We start from the raw sequence: 19,897 nt of genomic DNA, 5'->3' as shown, positions 1-19,897 counted from the left end.
AGTTAGTCTACAATTGTTGACGCAGTCGCGAAGGCAGCGGCAGGGCGCATCGGTGGTCGGGCAGGTGCATCAACAGTTGGGCACTTACAGGGCTGCGGGTTTCCGATTCTGAAAAACGGTCCGAGGCGCGTCTGGAAATTCGATGGTCTCTGGGCGATAAAGTTCGCGACTGTGAAGCAGGAACAGGCATGGTGTCGGATGATGGTCTCTCGGGTTGCTTTTTAAGCGGTGACGAGAGGAAGCCAAAGAGCGCGTTCATCGCGAGAAAACAAAGAGGAAAAAAACAGGGCAGAGAAAAAAAAAAGGGTCTAGCTCGATGACAAAGAACAATTCGATCAATGCACGTATGTAAACGCGATGACAAGGTTGAAAGGACGGAAGGGGTGTTGCTAAATACGTGTCTCTACTTGATTCTTTGTCTTATGTGGGAAATGCGGATATGAATGGGGAGATAAATGAATGTGTGTTGTTTACTTTTTTTTCGTTTGCATCAGGTTCAATTTGTTAGAGTGACAAGGTCTCAGGCCAAACCCATGATGCGTTTTCACATTACACATTACAACCTGGGCTGGGGGCGACAGAAATTTAGGGACTCGAGATTATGGCACTGCAAATAACCGAGCAGACTTGCGTGTCTCGAGGGGCATGAACTGTGCTGATTATTACGTCTTGGCAGCAAACAAAGATCAGGTTTTCTGTTACGTATTACAAGGACAGGGCTTAACGCGACGGCTGATGGCGCGTACTAATGGCCCGAGCTCCACACCATCAAACGGCAACAAGCAGACAAACAAGGTCATCTATGAATAGGTTAGTTAAACAATGGCAAAGGGGGAAAGAAAGGGAATGACTCGTCTGTAGTTTTTGTTGTATTGAAGCAGTGAATGAAAGGAACTCAGCCCGCATGACACACATCAAATGGAACCAAATTGGAAGACAAAGAAGGCATCCTCTTTAGTCCCTTGCTCTAATCAATAACACCAAGGACACAACAGCCACCCTCCATCACTAACACAATCAACATGCGCCCTAGGGCAAAAAGCAAGTCACCACTGACATACAGCTCAGAGGCGCAATTAGCAAAAGATAGGGTCTGGCCGGGGATTGAACCCGGGACCTCTCGCAAGCAATGCTATAGGGTTTTCCCTAAGCGAGAATCATACCACTAGACCACCAGACCGGGTCATTTATAATGATTTGTTGTTGAGAGGAGAAGCGCAATTGGGGCTCATGTATACGACGCGGTGGTGATTGAGAGATCTCGAGGTTGTGGTGGGTTGTGATATGAGAATGGGCGGGCTGGTATCGAATTGGAAGAAAACATTTCTCGTTTGAGTTTCGGACGTAACCTGGCTAAATTAACTGCAATGCATCAATCAACTGGGGCGTTGGGTTGCTTGACGTTGTTCTCGTCGTGTCCCTGTAGGGTAAACAAAGACGCAATTGTTGCAATCAAGAAAAGGGTTCTATCACAAGCCATAATATGAAATGAGTAACAAATATGCTTTAGTTAAGGGAATTTTCGGATTTATACTTGCTCGTTCACTTCGCATTTATCAAGCTTGAGCGTGTTTGGGTTGGGCGGGATTGACTGAGTGAAGTGGGCAAAACGCGAACTAGTGAGTATCCGCCAACAAAGAGCACAGTACAAGGTGGAAGCAATGTAACAAGCGGCAGGATCAAGAAATAAAAAGTCCAAAATAAATTTAAAGAAATGGAACGATACTGTGACATGTTGGTTATATATCTCTGACTTTAGATGAATGATGCGACAGGATGTTGTCAAACTCATGGCATCATTGATGTTGTGATTCATCCGCGACTATCCGTAGCTTCACAAGACGTAGCGCTACTACAAACAATACCACAAAAGGATGGGCGATTGAGTAATCTGCAATTGGTAGTACTCTGTATCTATTCTTCTAATTGAGTGGGTGTGGTTAGGTACAGTGAAATAATCAATTCTGATCCACAGAAGCCAGTATGGAAGGATGGCTACATCGAGGGACCTCACTCGAACTGGTCATCAAGGTCCGTCTTCCAGCGCTTGAATACAGTGTCAATTTATTACAATAGGTAGCATGAGCCAACCTTGGAAGTCAGAATCAAGCTCGATCATGTAGCATCGTTAAGACAGACATACATCATTGTTATTGCCATTCAGAATTGACATGTGCAAGACACGCGAGCCTATATCCACTATGTACATCATCGGTTCCAGGACACGTCAAGAAACATGCCCATTCCTCATCACCAAATAACCTTCCTCTTCCGGCTTTGACCCTCCACACAGACTAATAACCCTCGTCAATCTCGAATCCGGCACTCAGAACAATAATCCGTATCTGGGGTTGAGAGTCAAACTCTACAAGGGATGCGATGCAAATCCCTAGGGATATGTGGAAAATCGTACGATGTGTGGAGATGCATCCCGACAGGGTGGTCACGTGACGGCCGTTCTGATGATGAGAATTTACTGATTAAAGACGCAAACAAGATCAATTATGGGAGTATTTAACTTTGTTTGCTGTATAAAAAGAGTAAATAAGTCTTACATCTGTCCCTTTACTAAACTCAAGGGTTGTTGACGCCACCGACACAATCCTATTAGCATCGCCATTGACACCTTGAAGGCCCAGACCGTCATATCGGCGGTCGAGCCAAGCCGTGGTCCCTGTTACAGTTACTTGTAGGGCTGAGGACTTGTGATATCCCTGCATATCAGGCACTTAGGATAACGCCACTGTCATGTTTAAAAGGTGGACGTCCACCCTCGGTTTGACATTGACTTGTTCTTGTCATGTACAGCTTTCGTCTGGACATACATAGAGTCAGCCACGGTACTCTATCGCTACATTGAAACGGTATTGTAATTCTCATTCTATCAACGCCAATTCGCTCCACCCCCCAATTATTTCTTGTCAACAAGGTTGTAAATCTTTTGGATATCGCCCAGCACCGCCTCAAAGTCAATCTTAAGATCCTTGAGCAGACCGTCCTTGAACCCAAACACCCATCCGTGAACGATGGGGTACTTGTTCTCGTGCCATGACTGTTGAACGTCGGCAGACTTGATGACGTTGCGGCATTGCTCAATGACGTTGAGCTCGACGAGCCGGTCATATCGCTCGCTCTCGTCGGCAATGGCATCGAGCTCCTTCTCGTGAAGGCGGTACACGTCGCGGATGTTTCGCAGCCAGGGGTTCAGCAGACCCAGGTCCTGGGGTGTCATGGCGGCCTTGACACCGCCGCAGCCGTAGTGGCCGCAGACGATGATGTGCTTGACGCCGAGGTGCTTGACGGCGTAGTTGATGACGCCCATGGCGTTGAGGTCAGTGTTGCAGACGAGGTTGGCGATGTTGCGGTGGATAAATGCCTCGCCGGGCTCGAGGCCGCAGATCTGCTCGGCGGGGATGCGCGAGTCGGCGCATCCGATCCAGAGGTACTCGGGAGCCTGGCCGGCAACGAGGTTCTTGAAGAAGTCGGGGTTGACCTTGGCCTTGTTCTCAGCCCACTCGCGGTTGTTGACGAACAGCCGGTCGTGGCTCTGCTGGAGGTACTTTGTGATGTCCTTTTCGGCCATGTTGCGCCACGAGGTGGGTTTTGAAGCGGAGGAGGATGATGATGACGAAGAAGAAGAAGAAGAGGAACAAGAAGAATGGAAGCGCGTTTGTGAGAAACAAGCAGCAGCGGCTGAAATGGAGCGAGAAGAAAGAGTTGAAGCGATGGGAGAGGAACAAATGGCCGATGAGCGGAGAGAAAATGAAGCGAGCCGAGAGGAAAACATTATGGGCATATATCCACTGGAGCGCGGGAAGAATGGCGCGATAAAGAACCCGAACGAGATGCAAGGTGTGGGTGGGATTGGGTAGATGGATGTGACAAGTGGACAAAGCACCTGCAGTAGTAGAGCTTCTGTGGTACAAGATAGTGGCACTGTTGGGGAGTGATACAGGGAGTCTTGTCGGGCTGTACTGGTGCAAGTTGGTGGTGGTAGGTAAATTTGGGACGGACAGATGCCGAAAGGTTGAGAGATTGTATGCCAATTTGTTGAGTCGAGTTGACGATAAAACCTTTCTTTTTTTTTCTGCGTTGCCCGTTCGCCCTGCCTTGGTTTTTTGAGAAAAAAGTCACTAGTATCAATTAACTTTTGGAACCTCCACTGACGATGATAACGACCAAGATTCGGTCGACGGCCCGTACGTAGCCGTGATTTGCCCGGCAGTTTTTAAAAGACGAGACATTTCCGAGGAGACCCCGTAGAGAGTCATTATCAATTGACAATTAACCGTAGGTAATCTTTTGCCTTGAGCTACTGTCCTCCTGGTATTTGGCTTCGTTGGGGAGACTAGACTTGTGACCCATGCAAAATGTTACAGGGTCAGGGTCATACTACAGGGACGGAACCTGGGGAATATCATCTCATCTCATCTCTGTTTTTGTTTGCTCACTGCCGATGACGAAGGACCCCACGCAGGCGCTAAAAAATGTTGGATGGCTTGTGCTGTTTACGAGAGCAGCTGTTTACGAGAGCAGCTGTTGGTGAGAGCAGCTGTTAGCGAGAAGAGCTTAGTCTGAACGGCTATCATCAACAGCCCGAATTGCCGGATCCCGGGAGGAGCTTTGGTCTTCTGGAAGAGCTCCCCTCCAAAACAAAAACCCCCTTTTTTATTTATTTATTTCCGTCACCCCATCTCTAGTATCAGGACATGCATGATACAACTGATATTGATTAGAGAGACGAACCTCAAAATATATGAATAATCATTTACCTGCCAGAAAACACCAATTGAACTCCAACAGATTCAGCGTATTCTCACCTTTTTCATATATCGCTCCCATAATTAACAACGACAGCTTCTTCATTTCGTCTCTGACGTCGTCTCTCTTCAAAACCCGACACCCAATCCCCAGTCTCTACAGACTTCTTCAAACGGTCTCTACACTCCTTCAAGTTCCTCGCGGCATCACGTAAGATGGCATTCATCTCCTCCCACTCAGCAGCCTTTTGGGCCTCATAATCCGCCGACAACTTCTCTTGCATGGCCACAGCGACTTGGCCTTGTCGCGCCAGAAGCTCCTCGCCCGCTGACTTGAGAGTCTCATTTATTTGACGCTTCTCGACCGACTTGGTCTCGAGATTTCCCTTCTCAGGCTCCAAAACACCGCGCATCGCAGCCAGCATTTTGTCTTGCCAGGCGGTTCTGACTCCAGGGATCTGGGTGTTGTATGTCTCCATCGCCGCCCCTATCGCTCTCTCCTGCTCGTCGATTTCAGCTTGGAGCAAATCATACTCTTTGGAAACGCTGTCGAACTTATTCTCATGCAGCGCATATTGCGCGTTGCTATGATTCAAAGCCTCGTTCTCCTCCTCATACCTCTTTTCACAGTTACGGAGCTCTGCGATACGCTTGTCGCTTTCTTCTGCTGAAGTAGCCTCCATTGGAAGCTCCTGATCACAGAGATATGAGACAATCTCCCTCGTTCTGTCGCCAACGTCGACCTCAACCCGGCGTCGCTTCGAGTCAGGCTCTGAACTGTGGCGTGCATCGTTGACACGTTTATACGGCGTTGGGGAGCCTATCTTGGCCTTGATATCTGTAGCCATCCGCCTAGTCGCAGGCGATGCGGTGATACGCTTGCGACTCTCTAGAGGAGACTGTGGCGCTGGCGTACGCGTTTTAGGAGTTAAACAGTCATTCTTAAAAGGAGGGATCTCAAGCCTCTTCTTCTTGGAAGAGGACGTCTTGGGCCGGGGAGCAGGCGTGGTGGGAGTCGATGTCTTTATTTGCTTGACTGGAGTGTCATCCGGGACAAACAGCGACGACTCTTGACTCAGTTGTCTGGTAGCCACGTGCTCACCATCCAAAAGGCCCATGATAAATGATTTTGGCTCATAATTCCATTTCTCGGGCTTTGATACGATCTTCTCAAATCTGGCAATCTCATTCGCCGCCATGACAACGAATTGCCCGCTCAAAGAACGTTGTTCAGGGGTATGGACAGGACCAGACTGATTGAATTAGCAGGAAGAACAACATATAACACACGATTTGAACTTACAATCAGCTCAAACTTCAACTCCATTCCTTTCCCATAGTGCAGCTCCATCCAATTCTGAAGCTTTTTTTTGATATTGTCATCGTGGCGGGTGTTGGGTGTAGGATCGTAATGCTGGGCTCTGACATATGCTTTGTTGGAACCCTCACCCTCTTTGCTGACAAAGACGAGGGTCCAATGGTGATCCAGAGAATGAAACACGGGCGTCAAGAACTTCTCCGGTATGTGATGTGGCTTGTTGCTCATGGGCTTTGTTCCAAGAAAATCCGATGGCATCACCTCGTTAGATTTGATAGGGAGATGATCTCTCAGCAGTTCCAGAAGGTGATCCAGGTTGACCGGTGCAAAGACGGAATCTTTGTTTAGTTGAGTGATGCATTGGTCTCTCAGTGCCTTGGTTGTCGGCGTCTGAGGGTAGAATATTGTACTCTCAGCGTTGATAGTTTCGCCACTAGTCGGCTGAGATTGCTTAGATGACATAGTGTCAGTGTGAATAGTGTCAAATGGAGGTGCAGGAAGACTGATAGCAGAGCCCATAGAGAGAGTTGCCGCCATGATGAAGAGATACAGATCGCAATATATATAATTCAAAGCAGGTTCAGTGTATTGCGTATGATAGAAGAGGCTATTGCTTTGTGTTTGAGCGAGAGATGAAACAGACTGGGGGAAAGGGAAGCCAAACTTGTTTTTCTCGAATCAAGGGGTTTTGCAGAACAAAGAAGATAGCATCTCGTTGAAAAGTGTGGCTTTTGGGTATGACTGTGAATGGTTGAACTGTGGGATACGTTTTGCCTCTGAATACAAGGTTGTTATTGGATGAATTCAAGAAAGAACCGCTGGATATGATGTATTCAATATCAGAAGTCAAATCATGCGAGATGAACCTATCTTTATTATATACCCAGGTATCTCAAGGTTGCCAACCACACACTTCTATATGGAAACAAAGAGAAACTATCTCAAGTGAGCAAACATATCTAAGAGACATCTAATAATGATGTTTCCAGGCTAGTGTCATTAAAATATACTTTTTGTATTGTCTCGTGCAATCTTGCCAAAAAGTGTGCGGTATTGAATACAGTGATTGGTCGATGAGTTTGTTTGTTTGTTGGTAGTATGTAACATTCTTTGTTACCTTATATGTAGGTACATGGGTTTATAGCAAAGATGGACTTGGGAACCCAGGAGGTATCTATGTGAAGCGAAGTATATATTTCCTAGTGTTTGGCTCTCCGCACGCAACCGATGTTCTCTGTCTCCACATACCTTTACTATCTAGTCAGGATTAGATAGTGAGTTATTAAAACCTAAGAGTCCTCAATGTCACTTAGGATTTAAAAATGAAAGAAAAGAGCTCGCCAAGAGTGAGAGAAAAGCCTCCCCATGACGAATGACCCTCATCACACCGCAAGACAGGCAATGCCTTCACATGGTGTGAGTGGGGGATCGTCCGTCTGCGCCCGTACCTGAATTTGCGACGTGGCTTACATCCCTGCTTGTTTGTGGCGGGTAAAAAGATGGTCTGATAGGTGCTTTGTGTTATGAGTCACCCTACTGTGAATGCGAATAGCCTACCTGGTTACTTTGGGGGTGTCATCTTCTTATAAAGAGTTCCCTCGAGAAAAGAAATAATAAAGTGAGGCTGCAAAAAGCAAATCCTTGTGAAGATCAGAGTCGCTTGCTGGTTGGGTCTGCCCCGCTGCTCTCTGCACGATGAGATGTCAGAGGCATACTGAATCCTTGTAAGAACAGTCACGGGCCCAGAAGATCGGGAGGGTGGATATGGTGTGATGATTGTGATGAAATGGGCGTCAAGAGAAGAATTTTGGGTGTGAATAAGTACTTTGTTTACTTGGTTGGTTGCACCGCCTGTCTTTCGAATCATGTGGAAACATTTTATCTCGAAGACACTCCATCGCTGTAGGACTTTCGTAGATAAACATTCTAGATACGAGACTCTGGAGTAATACTGTAAGAACCATCTCTATTTCTCTGTATCCTCAAAAAGAAAGAAAGAATGGAAATATGTCATACCCCGCCAGCAAATCCAAGATACGCGACCTGTACGCGCAATGCCTAGTCATCCAGCCGCGACGCAACACCAAGAATATCTACCCAACTGTCACAACCCAACAACGAACCCAGCCACGTTAGATGCTGATGATCTTCTGCATCCTTAGCTTGAACGACAAATCACCCCACAGGAGCCGTAGGCGGGCGGGTATTTTTGAGGTTCCTCCTAACGGGATGAACGTATCTTTTATTCCGGTCCCTACTTGCATTGGTGTTTTTGAGACATATTTGGGCAGGGATGAGAGTCAGTTTTGAGTGAAGCTAGAGATGAAGATTCTTTTACGTCGAATGACAGCCCAACGCAGTGTGTAAACAGATAGAATGTGTCAAGCAGGAAGTCTAAGTTGTTTAGACACTCTCAACCTGTGAGGCTAATAGCTAACTCCTAGCTTCTCTGTAGCTGTCTGTCTACTGGTATTCATCGTTTGTAAGCGCTGCGGACTATGACGTCGCCCCCGTTTCAACCCCATGTCGTCTACAACATATGTCTTACAGTTCACCATGGGCCATTCCATCGGATTCATTCAGACCCAAGCATCTGTAGTTCAAAAACACCTTCTCTATTAATCTCGCCACTTATTACTATCAACACATTGCATTCACTGCCAGCAAATCAACCCAATGCGAAAACTGCCAACCTGCCAACTGTCAAACACGCTAGACAGCGAACACCCGCCAGCTCGACACTAGTCTCGCTTAACAATCAATCTCCGCAATCGTTACGACTAGGATCTTTTTTTTTTTCTCTCTCTCTCGAGCTCCAAGTCCGCCCGGTTAATAATCAAATCAGCTTCTAGAATCGAATCTATGATGCCGAAGTCGCGGTCAGTCGGACTATCGGGGGGCGGTCGAGACGAAACACACCGACCTACCCGAAAAGATGATATACCCTCGCCTTTCCTCCTCTCCTCTTGCTCTCTCTTTTTCCTTTTTCTTTTTCTTTTCTCTTTGTCTACAAAAACAACTCTACTCAGAGTTGAATAGTAGCAGCTAGCTATAAGCAACAGCAACAATGGCTGACCCACGATCCCCCGGTTCGAGGTCTCCCGTTTTACCTTATGATCCGAGATCACCTCCTCCTACAAGGTCTCCTCGATCACCTCCACCAATTCCTCCAAGGTCTCCCCGATCTCCTCCTCCCCCACCACGAAGACCCTCCAATCTTGTCCACCACGGCTCTTCCTCCGACCAACGTCTCGGCCACCTCATCGCCTACGGCACTCTCCCACCCGACCGTTCCGCTGAGCTACTAGACATCCAACATGTCGAACCCTCACCAGAACCCCCCGAACCATCCAAGCCGACAAGCCCGAGCTCCCGCGCACTTCCCCCCGATTTGTTGCGTGGTCTTTTGATGCTCCTCATGGCCATGGACCACATGGGTCTCGCCCTCAACAGCTGGTCCCACGGCACCGGCCGAGAGACCGAGATGGACGGCCTACCCATCAAGGAATGGAACACAGACTTCGCATACTTTATCCGCACGCTTACACACCTCTGCGCGCCGGGTTTCACGCTGCTTTTGGGCGTGGGTGTGGTGTACCTTGGACGATCTCGCACGAAGCTCGGCTGGTCCAAGTTGCGAATCGCGCGGTACTTTGCTGTGCGCACGGGAGTTTTGATCCTGGCAAACTTTGTCATGGGCTTCATTATCACGCTGGGCAAGGTGTGGCTCATGAACGCCGTCTTGTTCTCGCTCGCCATCGATTACTTCCTTGCTGGTATGCTGTGGTTGGCGATTGACTCGACAGAACCTCTTCTGGCTAGCGCTCTTACTCGCTTCTTCCCCGAGGAGGAAGATGATGATGAGGAGAATGAAGCGCTGTTGGGAGGATCACCCGTTAAGAAGACAAGCCGTGCAGAGAGCATCTCATGGCATGCGCACAATGTTCTTCTTGCAGTGCTTGGATTGGTGACCATCTGGTGGAACATCTGGCTCTCGCCAACCCACGGCCACTGCGAGATCCAGGACCACGCAACGATCCATTCTAGCGACAACAACGGCGGTCCTTCCGATGGCCCTGCTGTGTCCCACAATCCCTGGTTCGGCCTCTGGTTCTGGACCACTATTACGCCGCGCGTCATGTCTGTCTTCCCACCCATGGCATGGGTATCCTTCGCCATCCTGGGACTGCTGTATGGCCGCATCGACGTCATGAAGACATGGAACGCCCGAGTTTCTTCTCTGTGCCATTTCGTCGCAGGCCTGTTCTTCTTCCTCCTCTTTGTCCTGACGCGCGTCGCGCACTTTGGCAACCTTTCCGAAGGATGTCTCCAGACACCCGCTCACGTCGACCACCCCGACCGCAACCAGTACCTCGTCTCGGTCCAGTCCTTCTTCTACATCATGAAGTACCCTCCTGATGTCGCATTCTGGGCTTTCACCATGGCTGGTAACTTGTTCCTGCTCGCCATCTTCCGCGGCATCCCCACAAGAGTGGCAAGCCGATTCACTATGCTGATTGACTTTGGACGCGCCGCCCTGTTCTTTTACATCGTGCACATGTTCTTCGTCTTTGGCTTTGGCGCTTTCTGGGTCTACATGGTTGGCTATGATACAGGAAGGCCGAAGCCCATGAACCCTGATGTCACAGATGGCATTGAGAATCCTTTTGCGTTCCTCGGCATTTGGGCGCTGGCCATGTTGATGTTGTGGCCTGTTGTGAGGTGGTACGGCCGCTTCAAGGCAACCAAGACTGCTGACTCCCTTTGGAGACTCTTTTAAGTAGCACATGCACAAGAAATGTTTATGGGTAAAATGATAGATTGTATAAATGAATAAATGAAAGAATGGCAATCAGATATATTGTATTCAAATGAGAGACTTATTATATCCAACTCAAATGCTTCTCTTCATTTCTGTCCCTCCAACTGGTCTTTTCGCGTGCGCCAAAATGACAACCAAGACTTATCCTCACGAGTCGATTCCCTCCTAACACTAGATTCTCTTTCGCGCCTATTTGATGGCCCTGGTCTATCCCTGCCATTCGCATCTTGACCCGATCCAACATCCCTCCTCCCACGAGACCTCTCCTGACGATGCGATCGCTCGCGATAATCCGTCGTCTCATGAGAAGACACAATGTCAAGCTTCATCTTCTTCAAATCCTTTCCAAAATGCGGTAGATCATACAACTCCTGAATCAGCCTCCTCACACCCTCATTGGTTAAAAGCTTATCCGATGAATCGCGAGGAGCTCGCATGTTCTGTTTGATCGTCTCGGTGAGTTCTTGATGTGCTTCTAGATCTTGCTTGAGACATTCCAGCTTCTTGACGTTTACATCAACGTTCATCTTTCTGTCTCTTGCGCGTTGGATCTTGTTTTGTTCGTTCTTTATGAGTTCCATGTAGTAATTCCGAGTCCTGTCGTTGACGGCAGTGATGGCATGTTTCTTGAGATACGCCACGAATCGCACCATTGCTGTTCGTAATTGATCACGCTCTTTTTCGTATTCCTTTTGAAGGTCTGTGATTTTGAGTATGCCTTGTTGACGAACCTCTATGTCATTTGTATTGGCCTTTAGACGACGTTCAACATCGGTGTCTTTGACTTGAACCTTGTGTTCCTTTAGTTCATAGAGGATATGTACGTGCTCCTGCCAATGGTGACCGCATCCCTCTTTGCTGCATATCGTCTTGTATTCCTTGAAAGCCCGACAGTCCACAAGGCCTGGATCACCAGGGGCATTTTCAGTGACGTTTGGAAGCTTGCAGTCTTGATGGCAGACTGATCTGTAGTCTATGACTACCTCACCGTTCGGATTTGTCTTTAAATCGCAACAGTCACTGTTCTTGCAAACCGTGCGTGGCTTCTCCAGTTTCTCGGCTCTTAACTCAAGTCTTTGTAGATGCAGCTTCCTTTTCAGCTTATCACCAGTTAGTTTCGTGTCCTGAAGCTCCTTTATATCCCTGTCGAGGAGTTCAATGTTGTCTTTTATCGCTTGCGCTACTTGGACCATGGGAATCATCAGTTGTTCTACCGCTCGATGTACACCGTCCATGCTGAGTGTCTGTCCGACATCATGCGGTTTGAGCCTATCAACATGTTCGAGAAACCTCAACGCCTCGGCTCTGGATTTGTCCCAGCTCTGGCGGCACTTTCTCTCATCATCCCCCTCGATTTCTCGGTACAAGGCTGCCAGATAATGAAAACTCTCTGCATCGAATGAGTATGCTGTTTGGCGATCCAAGACAAAATCGACATTGGTATGATCTTGCAGTTTGCGTTTGAGGATGGGAAAACAGTCGCCAGGACGATAGTTAGAGTCCATGGTGTGAGTAAAGCCAAATGCAATATTGGGGACTGCATCGCGTTGTATATTCGACAAGAGCTCTTCAAAGCAGAATTGAAATGTCGCCGTCATACAAGTTTCGTTGGTTTTGAGTAGTATCAACACGCCGTGAAGCTCCTCATAGTCGCGTAGCCTGTCCATAATTCCCCTCAAGTTCTCCTTGTCCTGCTCAGGACCTCGTGTATCGCCGATACCAGGAGTGTCAAAAAGACGATATGTAGTGTTTCTGTACTTCATAGTATAGACTGAGGTTTTTTGTGTCGCAGAATCGCCGCCAGTACCATCTAGCTCATCATCTCGTGAGCCTACACGGATGACTTGAGTTTCATAGTCCAATGAGCCAGAGCGACTCGGTATCGTGACTGAGAATTGGCAGGGAATCACGTACTCGAGCTTCCTTTTGGAGTGTGTCTTTGCCTCGCTGAAGCTGTGGAATTTGAGAAAGTTGTAAAACGCATTAATAAATGTCGACTTTCCAACGCCGGTTTCTCCCAGGACCAGAATGTTACGATATAGAGGTCGAGGTGATCGTTTCAGGCACTTATCCAGGTCCTTTGAAGAGGGTCGGTCAAAGTCACGCCCATGACTCTCCCTGTCACACTTGAACCGCCAAGTGTGACAGAGAGCTCGCCCACAGTCGCAGTATATATAGTCATCCCCTGAACGAAACTCAATGAAAGCATCGCACTCGGTACATGTCCACTTGCAATCTCGTTGCGAGTCGCAACTCTTTCCTGGACAGGGTATCCTGACTAGACGTAGGTCTGCGAGCCCTTGTGTCGCAGACTTATCGAGAGCTTCTCGAGGGCAGCGTGCGATGCATCTTCTAGAATGTTTTTGTCGTTCTGGCTCAGAGGCCGAATCTGGCTCTGATGAAGAGTAAATATGCTCTTCATGCTGCGCTGACACAACGTTGTTCCTCTGCATCTCACTGAATCGAGCGCAGTCGAGGTGTTTTCGCTGTGACGGGGCATCGCAGTCGATAATATAAACCTGGCATCGTCTCTGGGGATTTAACAAAAACTCCATGAATGCATTGCGCTGATCTATCCACGAACTAGAACCCATGATAACAGCATTGTTGAACTCAAAGGTATACGGCGTAGGACTATCGTGGGGTAAAGTAAAATTCCTGAGAGACAGGCCGTTGAAGCCGATGTATGAAGCACCATGATCCACAGCCTGGGTGATGAAATTGATCTTGTCACTTTGCTGTCCGACGAGCAAGGACATCCTCTCGGGTGGTTCAGTCTCGACTGTCCTGCATAATGTGTGGAAATGATTGTCATATTTGATCCCGTTTCTGACTTGGAGCACCCTTCTTTTAAATTCGACTTTGACGTTGTTTTCGACTCCTGAAATGCGCAGAATCGCATTATTGACACCGTCAATATGTTCCAATGGGATATAGTGCTTTCTTGCTTGAATGAAAACCTTGTAGTCGTCTAGCCGTTCTTTGTTTTCTTTGAATCGGTCAAAGATATTTAGAACTGGCTCTATATCGGCAGCGACGATTTGGGGTCGAAGGAAGTTGGGAATATCAGGGGCTCCAAGTGCGATCGCATTCAGCACATGCAAGGGAAGTAGAGTGTATATGATCGGGTATCCATTTTGCCCGTCATCTGCACGAATCTGTCGTGGACCAGTTTGAACAAACGTGCATAGTAGAGCCAGACTTGGCATGTAAATGCCATACTCTTTCTGTATATCTGTATAGAGCTTGAATTCGTACTCAAGCGCCAAGCGTCTGTTGACTGTATTGTCACTGAAGTCAAGTGAAGGGAGAGACATGGCAATGTCATGTACTGTCCTCACATCCTGGTAAAAGACAGGCTCCACACTAGGTCTGTGTTCAGGGTCGGGGATGAGATACTTCATGGTGATAATGCTTTGAAGTCCATAGTTGACCCCGACAACGACATAAGTGCTGTAGCGATCCGCAGACTGGATGGATCCCTGGGCAATTATGTCTAGTACCTCTGGCTCCTTAAGATTCAGGCACTCCCTGGAGGTGTTGTACACGTGACGAACGTTGCCGTGTAGGATATTATTCTGTGAGGTGTCATCCTTTAAAAAGATGCCAGATCCTTGAGGAACGATCAAGTCGCAAGCGACACTCGCAGCAAGATTCGAGTCGATGCCCATGAAAGTAAATCTGTCCCTATGGGTCGCACCCACAGACGAAGTGATCTCATGCTGCTGTTGTATCTGACACGGAGACCTTGAGACAATACCTTTAGGTATGGAGAGAGGTAGAACTGAGGACGGAAGGAATTGGTCGCGCTTTGCGTCGTATAGAGTTCCGATAGCAACGTCTTGACCAAGGGATGGTCTGTGTATCTCTGCCATCTTGAATGGCGAAGTCAAGTCAGATTTTGGAACAGGACGAGATGAGGTGTGGCATGTAAGTGGGAAGAGTAACAGACGATTCCATTCGGGGAATTGTATTAATGCCTAACAGTCGTTGCGTATCACAACGGAAGGAGTGTACAACCTCACATTTCGTCATGAGATTGTCACGATGCGTGACCTATGTTGTGAGAGTGTCCTCCGTTTCACTGTAACGTATTTTGGGCGACCCTCCTTCATCAAGCATGCGACTGCATGCAGCATATTTGAGTCTTTTGAAACTCTTCCTGAAGATTCTCTGCTTTATTCATATATCAATTACCGGGAATCCCTTTCTCGAGTCACAGTAGTTAATATATGAACGAAGTAGAGAATCTTAAGGAAGAGTTTTAAAAGCTCGACTATGTCGGGTGCAGTCGCAAGCTGCTATCGATATGAAGGACAATCACTTCAACCCTGTCAGATGCCACCCATACAAGCTTCTGCGTTTAGACACTGTTTGCTGTGACTAGTAAGATCTCTGTTAGCAATAGGGATCAGAGTAGGACGTGTTGAGCAAGCAAACTGACAAGTTGATGTTTCGGTAATATGTGCTGAAGGAAGAAGCTGTGGGCTGCTGAGAAGGTACTGCTTTTGTGTTGTGCGAGAATAAGGTTGCGTTTTGTGCCCTACTTTCAGTGACCCTTTGCTACAGAGCAATGTATTGGATTTAAAGTTGTACAAATCGCCAATAAAAGTAACGTTTCTTTGTCACCCGAAGCTCGCCTTATGAGACATGTTTGCGGGACCGGGGCGGCTTTGACTGGACAAAAGAAGATTCCTAACTTTGAGTAACATCGGGGCCGGCGACAAATGACCGGAAAAGGCACAATAGGGCTGCCTACATGATTATCTTGGCATATTCTTGTAGATATATCCAGTGATGGTGGGGGATGGGGATGAGATGAGAGTTGCCGGCATCAGGCATGATCATCTTTCTTTCTTGATTGACGCATGTTGCTTCAAGGTTCATACCCACATCAAACAGATTCGAAAGCAATCCAAGCACATCCAGACGACTTCTGTTGCCTCAACGCAGACTATAATGGAAAACCCAGTGACGCTCCGATGCAGCGACTCCGAAGATAGGTCATGCCAACTTGAACAACGCCAGGCATGCTCAGTGTCCCTTTATCTGGCTCATGTCTTCACCATACCGAGTACTACCGAAGCCGTTATATGTGATACTAAGTATGAAGTCTTGGGGCTGTTCTGCGACTGGGCCAAGAGCCCTACCACCGTTGTCAATCCAAACAACAAATACCTCATAAAAGAGCCGTGTTTATCGAACACAGCATCTGCTTGGATGCTGGGAGTAAGGTTGGAAGCTAGAGACTTTGAGAATTTCTGTATGAGTGTTTTCATCAAGAACTGCGCTTTCTCTCCATTTGGGCCATGGAAGGAGATCGAGACTTACGCTAGGGACGAGTCTCCTCTTGCACGCTTCAGCAATCACTGGATTGCGTGGAATGTCAGTCTACTAGAGCATGTACCGCTAGAGTATGCACGGCTCAAGGCTGTAGAGCTGACTAAATCTGTGACCCAATATACGGGAGATCCCAGAGACCTTGATAAAGGGCATTGGTACTCAAGCTGCGGCGATCAGATCGGCCTTTTGTGCAAGCATCACCCGATTGATAAACAGCAAACGCTGGATGAGACACAACAAGAGAACCAACCCCAGAGCCGTCCAGCATTGAGCCATCGACCAAGCCACCATAGTACTCGATCAACTTCTACCGATTCAGTATATGTTCCTTCGCGGTATGTCTGTGGGATCCACGCAAGAAAAGAAACCATGTATCGCTGGAGTTCAAGTGTAGGTTTGCTACAGAACATGGGTGACGATTATCTACTGACGTTTTCTCAGCTACTATTCGCCTCTTGCTTGTGCATCAATCTAGGATTATGTGTCGAAATCCTTGTTCACAACTATGAGGGTATAAACACCTTAATACTTTACTTTAGCATAGTCTGCGTTGCTTTGGGTGTATTTTGTGGGTTTGTACCTTCAAGGGTACCATGGTATTGGGTATGTGCCTTTGCGGATGGGGTTGTCATGGTCATCAATACGGCTTCTTGCTGCAAAGTGGCCAACATTGTTCCAAGATGGGAGTATTGACTGCATTTGTATGGTTAAGCCTGCCTATTTCTTGGGCACATCGGTTCGTTTGGAAGAAATATAGGTACTAAAGAAGTGACCAGAGACAGAGTGCCAGAGCTTGATGTTATTGCGACTGGGTCATCTCAGAGGTAGATGCTTGAGAGTTGCATTTCTCTACGGGAACACTCAGCAAGTCTAAGCATACAAAAGACCTGCAAAGATATCTTACTGTTATCTCTTTCATCAATCACCATGGATCACGGCGAAAGATGCCCTAGAACATGTGTGTGGGTGACATCCAGTCAGCTTTTATCAACCATCCTTCCCGAGTCCAGATTTAAGTTATAGACCAATCCCTCAATATTCATTGGCCAGGGCTTTTGTATAAGCAAAGTCGACCGGGCCTTGGGCGCCTTCCACTCATTAATGCCAGGGTCAGAGCCAGAGCAAACACTAACCCAGAAGCGGCGCTGACAAGACCGTCACATGTTCGAGTGGGAGTCTGGGGGGAGGTTAAAATTGCAGTGAAGTGGGCTCCGATTGAATATATAAACGTCTCTGCATACTCTTACTATGAGTCTGAGAGGAGGTTAAAATTGCAGTGAACGCTGAATTCCCCAACGCAAATGCGTCGACGTTCGAGGACGCAATTTAAGAATGAAAGTGATTGTGACCGCGTTTTGACAGTAAATTTTCTAGATACAATAGGCGTATTACTGATAGCCTATCTTACTACCGACTACCCTTCCACCATGATTCAAAGAAAGTGATGCTAAATACAGTCTAGATACAATTAATTGAGAAAGGAAAGAAATGAGAGTAATCGACCTGATACCAGCTGACAAATCTAAGAGTGCTTGGAGACGTGGTTCTTGTGAGCCGCAGTCTTGGCCTGGTTCTTGCTCTTGGAGGTTGACTTCTTATCATCCGTGGCAGTCTTGGTAGAAGCATCATCATCACCAGAGTGCTTCTTCTTGCTGGACGTCTTCTTGTCATCCTTCTTGGTGGACGAGTCATCGCTTGACTTTTTCTTGCTGGGAGAGGGAGTGACCTTGGGGTGATCGTCGGTCTTGGAAGGAGAGTCATCGTTGCCAGAGTGCTTCTTCTTTTTCTTTTCAGCCTCCTTCTTGTCTTTTTCGGCCTGCTTGGCATCTTTCTCGGCCTGCTTGGCTGCTTTCTTCTTGTCATCGGGCGAGCTTGAGCCAGAAGCCTTGGGCTTATCCTCAGACTTGCTCTTGGTAGCAGAAGGAGAGGTCTTGGGGTGGTCATCAGTCTTGCTGGGTGAATCATCATCACCAGTGTGCTTCTGCTTCTTGCCGTTCTGCTTCTTGGTGCTGGGCGCCTTGAACTTGCGCTCCTCGGCAGAGTCATCATCACCGGCACTCTCTTCCTTCTTGATGGTGCCGACCTTGGTGTGAGGAGCAGTAAAGGTAGTGAACATCACTCCATCACCACTGTCATCATCTTGATCTCCCTTGGGGACATCGTAGCTACCATCATCATCACCATCATCATCGTCGGAACGTCTGCTGACTGTGCCGCCCTTGACGGGGACGAAGCCGGGAACCACGTTGTCGGCTTTGGTGCCTGACTTTTGGTTGGGAGTGAACTTGATGCCTGTACCGGCAGCGTGCTTGTTGGGCGCATTTACGAACTTGTTGTTGGTGTTGCTGTCCTGGTTGTTGTTGGTGGTGCCTGGACGAAGGGCGTAGTTGGACTTGGGAGGGATGAACTGGGGGAAAGCAGAGACCTCAGCGCCGAGGATGGCAACGGCGAGGGCAAAAGTGACCTTCATTTTGAAGCTTTGTTTGTTTTGTTTGTAGATGTAAATTGAGTTGTAGGGAGTGTGAGTTTGTGTAATGAAATGAAGAATGAGTGTGTGCTTGTCTGGAATCTCAACATGGGACGAGAAGGTATGCCATCTTATACACAAAAAGCCTCTCCCAAACTCTGTCCATCGTGGGAATTAGGTCGGTCGTCATGATGTTGTTTGTTTCCGCGCAAAGTTAATCACCGACGCAGGAACGCTGATCAGGGCCGGGACCTTGCATGAGTTCTGCCGCAAAGGAACTAGTCCTGAGTTTATCCAATACTCAAATTCCGAACGTTGCCTACTTTGGTAGAGCCTCCATACCGGGTCGTGTAAGTGGCGTTGGCTAGTCCCTGGGCTACTTTTGCGATTCAGGGTCGAGCCAAGTTTGGGTGACCATCTTAACTTGTTGCGAATATGGTGATGTATTTTGAAAGGAATAAAGTTGGAGTTGTCCCGATTGATTGCGATGGACGGGGAATAGTTTGTGGGTTTGTTCTGGCCGGACCTTGGGGCTGGAATGTAAGGGTTTGGATCATTGTGGAAGGGCCGAAACAGTGTCGGACAGTCGGGATGAGTGATGATTTGTAAGTGAACAAAGGTCCATTCCACAGACGTGAGATTGAGTCTGGGGTAATTGAAGGGAAGCGGTATGGTGTTGAAGGCCAATTGCTCAAGCACCTGGGATGAGACAAGGGTTGGGCACATGGTCACTCAATTGAGATGAATTGAATGCCAAGATAATTGTACCGACTGATACATTAATTCTGTGCCTCGTTCAAATGAAAGTAGAACCACGTGGTTGGCGATGGCTTTTAAATAATTAACTGTTACGTCCCTCCATCTCCATTATCAATGCTCGTACTTTCGAGCTGCAAAGTAGACCCAAAGACACCGATGGAGCCATCGAATACGTCCTCATCCGAAAGATCAGAGTAGGCTGACTCAACGTACAGAAACAGATCGATACAGTAATTTATTCCATGAATGTAGTATGCCTTGCGACCGGTGTTGTGACCTTGACCGCATGATGTTGGTTTGAAGATGGTCTCAAGGCAGGCCAACAATGAGGCGTATTTGAAGACCATGGCCAACGGCGAGACATCAGCGCTTATATGTTATCTCTGATTCACTGAAATGAATTGATGTTATTACTGGTCCTGGGTTTA

At 47.7% G+C, this 19,897-nt stretch overlaps 6 protein-coding genes and 1 non-coding gene across 7 annotated transcripts; 2 read left to right on the top strand and 5 right to left on the bottom strand.

Annotated features, from left to right (window-relative positions):
• Nucleotides 1-1,089: 1,089 nt before the first annotated feature.
• FGSG_20560 lies at nucleotides 1,090-1,180 on the bottom strand. The gene has a single exon. It is a non-coding gene; the product is annotated as a tRNA-Pro (tRNA).
• A 1,673-nt stretch (nucleotides 1,181-2,853) lies between these two features.
• FGSG_04558 (carbonic anhydrase 2) lies at nucleotides 2,854-3,728 on the bottom strand. The gene has a single exon (XM_011322726.1). The coding sequence runs from the start codon at nucleotides 3,581-3,583 to the stop codon at nucleotides 2,912-2,914; it is 672 nt and encodes a 223-aa protein (XP_011321028.1). The 5' UTR covers nucleotides 3,584-3,728; the 3' UTR covers nucleotides 2,854-2,911.
• Nucleotides 3,729-4,825: 1,097 nt separating this feature from the next.
• On the bottom strand, nucleotides 4,826-6,306 carry FGSG_04559 (uncharacterized protein; the record flags this gene model as incomplete). Its single annotated transcript, XM_011322725.1, has 2 exons — nucleotides 4,826-6,013; nucleotides 6,064-6,306. The coding sequence occupies 2 exons, from the start codon at nucleotides 6,304-6,306 to the stop codon at nucleotides 4,826-4,828; spliced, it is 1,431 nt and encodes a 476-aa protein (XP_011321027.1).
• Nucleotides 6,307-9,145: 2,839 nt separating this feature from the next.
• On the top strand, nucleotides 9,146-10,858 carry FGSG_04560 (uncharacterized protein; the record flags this gene model as incomplete). Its single annotated transcript, XM_011322724.1, has 1 exon — nucleotides 9,146-10,858. The coding sequence occupies one exon, from the start codon at nucleotides 9,146-9,148 to the stop codon at nucleotides 10,856-10,858; it is 1,713 nt and encodes a 570-aa protein (XP_011321026.1).
• A 128-nt stretch (nucleotides 10,859-10,986) lies between these two features.
• Nucleotides 10,987-14,775, bottom strand: FGSG_04561 (uncharacterized protein; the record flags this gene model as incomplete). Its single annotated transcript, XM_011322723.1, has 1 exon — nucleotides 10,987-14,775. The coding sequence occupies one exon, from the start codon at nucleotides 14,773-14,775 to the stop codon at nucleotides 10,987-10,989; it is 3,789 nt and encodes a 1,262-aa protein (XP_011321025.1).
• Nucleotides 14,776-15,697: 922 nt separating this feature from the next.
• FGSG_04562 (uncharacterized protein) lies at nucleotides 15,698-16,718 on the top strand (the record flags this gene model as incomplete). Its single annotated transcript, XM_011322722.1, has 2 exons — nucleotides 15,698-16,578; nucleotides 16,685-16,718. The coding sequence occupies 2 exons, from the start codon at nucleotides 15,698-15,700 to the stop codon at nucleotides 16,716-16,718; spliced, it is 915 nt and encodes a 304-aa protein (XP_011321024.1).
• Nucleotides 16,719-17,642: 924 nt separating this feature from the next.
• Nucleotides 17,643-18,713, bottom strand: FGSG_04563 (uncharacterized protein; the record flags this gene model as incomplete). Its single annotated transcript, XM_011322721.1, has 1 exon — nucleotides 17,643-18,713. One exon carries the CDS (start codon nucleotides 18,711-18,713, stop codon nucleotides 17,766-17,768), a length of 948 nt encoding a protein of 315 aa, XP_011321023.1. The 3' UTR covers nucleotides 17,643-17,765.
• Nucleotides 18,714-19,897: the final 1,184 nt, after the last annotated feature.

Source organism: Fusarium graminearum, chromosome 2 (genome assembly GCF_000240135.3).
Source record: "Fusarium graminearum PH-1 chromosome 2, whole genome shotgun sequence".
NCBI classification, from domain to species: domain Eukaryota; kingdom Fungi; phylum Ascomycota; class Sordariomycetes; order Hypocreales; family Nectriaceae; genus Fusarium; species Fusarium graminearum.
The sequence above is the reverse complement of the archived record's forward strand: the minus strand, read 5'-3'. Positions and strand labels throughout refer to the sequence as shown.